Source organism: Sceloporus undulatus, chromosome 2, assembly GCF_019175285.1.
Source record: "Sceloporus undulatus isolate JIND9_A2432 ecotype Alabama chromosome 2, SceUnd_v1.1, whole genome shotgun sequence".
Taxonomy (NCBI): Eukaryota; Metazoa; Chordata; class Lepidosauria; order Squamata; family Phrynosomatidae; genus Sceloporus; species Sceloporus undulatus.
Genome location: NC_056523.1, coordinates 6,475,261 through 6,479,725, shown reverse-complemented (window position 1 = coordinate 6,479,725; position 4,465 = coordinate 6,475,261). Strand labels below are relative to the sequence as shown.

Sequence of the window (4,465 nt, the reverse complement as noted above, 5' to 3'; positions counted from 1 at the left end):
CCAGGATGATTTCCAGAAAGTACTGAACAGTAGATGGGGTTGGCAGAGACGAGCCAGGATTTTAGGAAGGGAGGGGGTTCAGACTAAGTGCCACCATTATAATGGGGCTTGGCGGCACAGCAGGACACCTATTCATTTTCTAATGGAAGGGGGGTCCAGCTACGTCCCTGAACAATGTAATACTTATGTCAGAGTTTTGTATGTATTAAAACGTAAAACTAACTTAGCCTCTCATTGACCAGTTGATAAACCAGTATATTTTATTACACTATAGATTTACATTTCTTGTAATTGTAGACAGTAATAAGACTTCAAAAGATTATAATTCTTCCCTACAAAATTTATTTTCTATATGCCAATTTGATAACTTTCACTTCTTTTCCTATAATGAAGTTGTGGATACATTTAATGTGCTTACCCTTTAGTTTGCTGTCAGAACTTATTTTCTTTCTGATCACAAACACCATCTTGAACACTCAATATAAAACTGTTTAAACTATTTTAATATCACATCGCTCGAAAACATACGATGTGGTATGCAACAAACATGGCAGGTCAGCAATAATGCACTGGATATCATTAAAACATAAACCAGACAGTCCAACAGGCCAGGGATGAAGAGGGGAAGATGTATGTCCTCCCGTGGAATTCCTGGCTGCAGTGTTGTTTTGTACCAACAGTTCCCAGAATTCCCTAGCACTGAGCCAGGGCAGTCTGAAAGCAGTCTGAAAGCAGTCTCAAATTAGAATTTTGCTGCAGGTTGGCTTAATAAAGTACATGAAAAAGTAGGTTTTTGGAATTTGTCATGTAAGACCCACAAGGTAAAATTTGTGTATTGGTCTGAGTGTTGGACATGACCTGGAGTCTGGAGACGAGGGTGGATTTCCAGCTCAGCCATGAAACCAGGTGTGTACCTTGGGAGTAAGTCACACTCCTCAGCTCAGAGGAAGGCAATGGCACAGCTCTTCTGAACAAATCTTGCCAAAAAAACCCCAGGATAGGTTCATCTTAGGGTTGCCAAAAGTTGGAAAGGGTTTGAAGGCACTGGGAGGTCCAGGTCATTTCAGATCATTCTCTTTCTGATACTTGCTCTTATTTTTCCTCCCAAGGATCTCATTGTAGAAGAGGCTGGTGATCTTCCTGTGGCAGAGAAGGCTCTCTCAGACTCTGGGAAGACAGTGCAATCCGAGTGGATGGTACAGCAAAATGAGAGAAGCACCACCATAATGGGTAAAGAATCAGTGGGCGCTTCCCAGATTGAGCTCCCTATCTTGAATGTGCCCGAAATGGGTGGACTATATATTTGCTCTCCTGAGCCCATGTGGGGAAAGGATCCATATCCAGTAAATGTTTTGCTTCAACTGTTTAAGATCCTTTTCAAACCAGCACTTTGAAAGAGTGAAAAAATAGTAGCAATTATGCCAGAAAAGTGGTTGAGTTATACATAGACGGAAACACACATGGACAGAAACACAATTGATGCATCTCTTGGCAAAGATACAAACTCTGCACAAGGGCAGCTAAAGTGCAGTTTCTGAAGGTTGACAGCCTTGCAGTCCTCTGCTTTTACTTGTTTTCTTTGTGGAAAATACTTACAGTGTATTTTTTATGAACCTCTGAAGTCACAGAAATCTCTTCACCTCCAGTTGAACATTCATGCCCAGAAAATGCCAGTGAATCCTTAGCGATATTTTGCCCTACTGAGGACTCCTGGCCGCCTCTCTCTGGCAGTCTGTACCCCGCCTTTGTTTGGGTGAGTAGGAAAATACATCAGTCAGAAGCAGAGGAACAGTTTTGCCTTTTGTTTCCCTCCAGGCAACGAAACTCAACCGTGGCCAATAGATCCCAGCTCCTCTCTTCCTTTTCACAGACTGAGACCAGCTTCTGTGACCCTGGATCAGGTAGGGACCAAATTCCCTGGAGGACCAAGAAGGAATCAGGTTGGGTACCCTGGTTCACTGCTTGTCTTTTGGGGCCAGGCAGAACCACTCCCTTTTCCTTTGGACTGAGTGTCATTACACTAAAGATTAAATTGCATTCAGCAGCCCTAAGCTACTTCATTTTCTTTTCCAATTGAGTTCAGTATGTTTGGTTGATGGGTATCTTCTCTTTTTTTTAGGTGGCATTTGAAGAGGTAGTTGTGTGTTTCAGTGAGGAGGAGTGGTGCTTTCTGGATCCAGACCAAAGGGCCTTGCATACGGAAGTCATGGAGGAGAATTTGGAGATGGTGGCCACCTTGGGTAAGATTCCCTTTTTTTTGCATGCAGTATTTCACATCAGGCATGTCTAATGCAGAACAGAGTGGTACTATTAATAACCTTTATAAAGACATGTTCTTTTAGAGAAAGGCAGAATAGAAAATAAAATACTAACAATAACAGATTTTGTTTATTGCGGATTTGCTGTGGCCTCTGTGAAGCACAGTGCAGCAAACCAGTTGAAAGAGAGAATAGTTCCTGGGTTCACGTTTTGATGGATGCAAGCAACTAGGAGCTCCTTCAAGGAGCTTTCTGCTTTGGGCAATCTCTGCCATAGGCATCACAGGAATGTAAATGGAGAAGCTCTGGGGTCTCATTTGTCTTTCCAGTAGCCCACTCACAGTAATGTGTGTTAGGCAGTCATTTTATTTTGGATTTTTAACCTCTCTTGCACTTTAACCACATATTTTTCTTATTTCCAGGTGGTGATATAAATGGGAATGCAGACGGAAGTGAATGTCGTTGTCTTGTTTGTGGGAGAAGCTTCAGTTGTAAATTGAACCTTAATCTTCACAGGAGAACTCACTTAGGAGAACAATATTTTAAAGATGGAGAGAGTAGTCATAGGGAAAAACTGATTTCTCATGAAACTTCTCAAATAACAGAGAAACCATTTAAATTTTGGAAATATGGCAGAAGTTTCAGGTGCAGGTCACACTTTATGTCACACCAAAAACTGCACTATGGGGAAAAATCATTTATAGGTTTGGAGTGTAGAAAGAACCCAAGGCAGAAGATACACCAGTTTAACTATGAAGCAGGACATGCAGGGAAGAAACTTTTGAAATGCTTGGAATATGGAAAGAGCTCCAGTGGGGACATAAACTTAATTCATCATCAAGCAACTCACGCAGAAGAGAAGCCATTTAAATGCTTGGAGTGTGGACCGAACTTAAGTTCGAGGACAAGCGTTATTCATCATCAAAAAACTCACACAGGAGACAAGCCATTTCCGTGTTTGCAATACAGAAAGTGGTATAGTCAGAAGTCATACTTAACTCGTCATCAATTAAATCTTGCAGAGGAGAAACCTTTTAAATGCAAAGAATGTGGAAGGAGTTTCAGTCAAAAGAGTACCCTTGGTCATCATCAGTTAGATCATTCAGGGGAGAAAATATTTCAATGCTTGAAGTGTGGAAAGACATTTAGTCAGAAGGCTGACCTCTCACGTCACAAGACAACGCATACAGGGGAGAAACCGTTTCAGTGCTTCCAATATGAAAAGATGTTCAGTCAGAAGGCACACCTCTCACGTCATGAGACGACGCATACAGATGACAAATGTGGAAAGAGCTTCAGCCAGAAAAGAAACCTCATTCAGTCATCAACGTACACAGGAGAGAAGCGATTGAAATGCCTGGAATGTGGAAAGAAATTCAATCAGAAGTCATGCTTAACTCGTCATCAATTATCTCACACAAGGGAGAAACCATTTCAGTGCTTGCAGTGTGGAATGAGGTTCGGTTGGAAGTCAGACTTCACACGTCATGAATTAACTCACACATGGGAGAAACCATTTCAGTGCTTGGAGTGTGGAAAGAGGTTCAATCGAAAGAGTAGCCTTGTTCGTCATGAATTTACTCACACAGGGGAGAAACCACTTCAGTGTTTGCAGTGTGGAAAGAGGTTCAGTTCAAAGAGTAACCTCTCACGTCATGAGACAACTCATACAGGGGAAAGACCCTTTAAATGCCAAGAATGTGGAAAGAAATTCTGTCGAAAGGATAAGCTTTCTAATCATCAAACAGTTCACAGGGGGGAGAAACCATTTAAATGCCTGGAATGTGGAAAGAAATTCAATCGAAAGGATTGCCTTTCTGCTCATCAAACAGTTCACAGGGGGGAGAAACCATTTAAATGCCTGGAATGTAGAAAGAGTTTCAGTCGGAAGAGTAGCCTTAACCGTCATCAATTATATCACAAAGCGGAGAAACTATATAAATGCTAGGAGTGTGGGGAAAATTAATTCAGAAAGGACAATTGCTGTTTATCCATTGACTCTTACAGGGAAGACAGCATTAAATGTCAAGAATGTGAAAAGAGTTTCCGTACCTTGCTGTGGGAAATTTCAGTCAGAAGACAAAGCACATTTTTCATCTATTAAAAGAGGATGGAAGGAGCCCAAAACTCCTTAAGGCAATTTCTGAGGCAAACCTTGTAGTAAGAGTTTTATGTGCGTTTTTCAGGCTATGTGGCCATGTTCTAGA

General features: G+C 41.5%; 1 protein-coding gene across 5 annotated transcripts in view; it reads left to right on the top strand.

The window, feature by feature from the left end:
• LOC121924250 (zinc finger protein OZF-like) overlaps window positions 1–4,465 on the top strand; it is a 113,457-nt gene extending 108,992 nt beyond the window's left edge. For 2 of the 5 annotated variants that reach the window (XM_042455535.1, XM_042455534.1), the window contains 4 exons: window positions 1,110–1,230; window positions 1,816–1,940; window positions 2,120–2,240; window positions 2,681–4,465. In XM_042455535.1, coding sequence (XP_042311469.1) covers window positions 1,110–1,230; window positions 1,816–1,940; window positions 2,120–2,240; window positions 2,681–4,206 — 1,893 coding nt within the window. In that variant the 3' untranslated portion in view covers window positions 4,207–4,465. The remainder of the gene's footprint in view (window positions 1–1,109; window positions 1,231–1,815; window positions 1,941–2,119; window positions 2,241–2,680) is intronic. The other 3 variants (XM_042455536.1, XM_042455539.1, XM_042455537.1) reach the window with 2 other exon arrangements.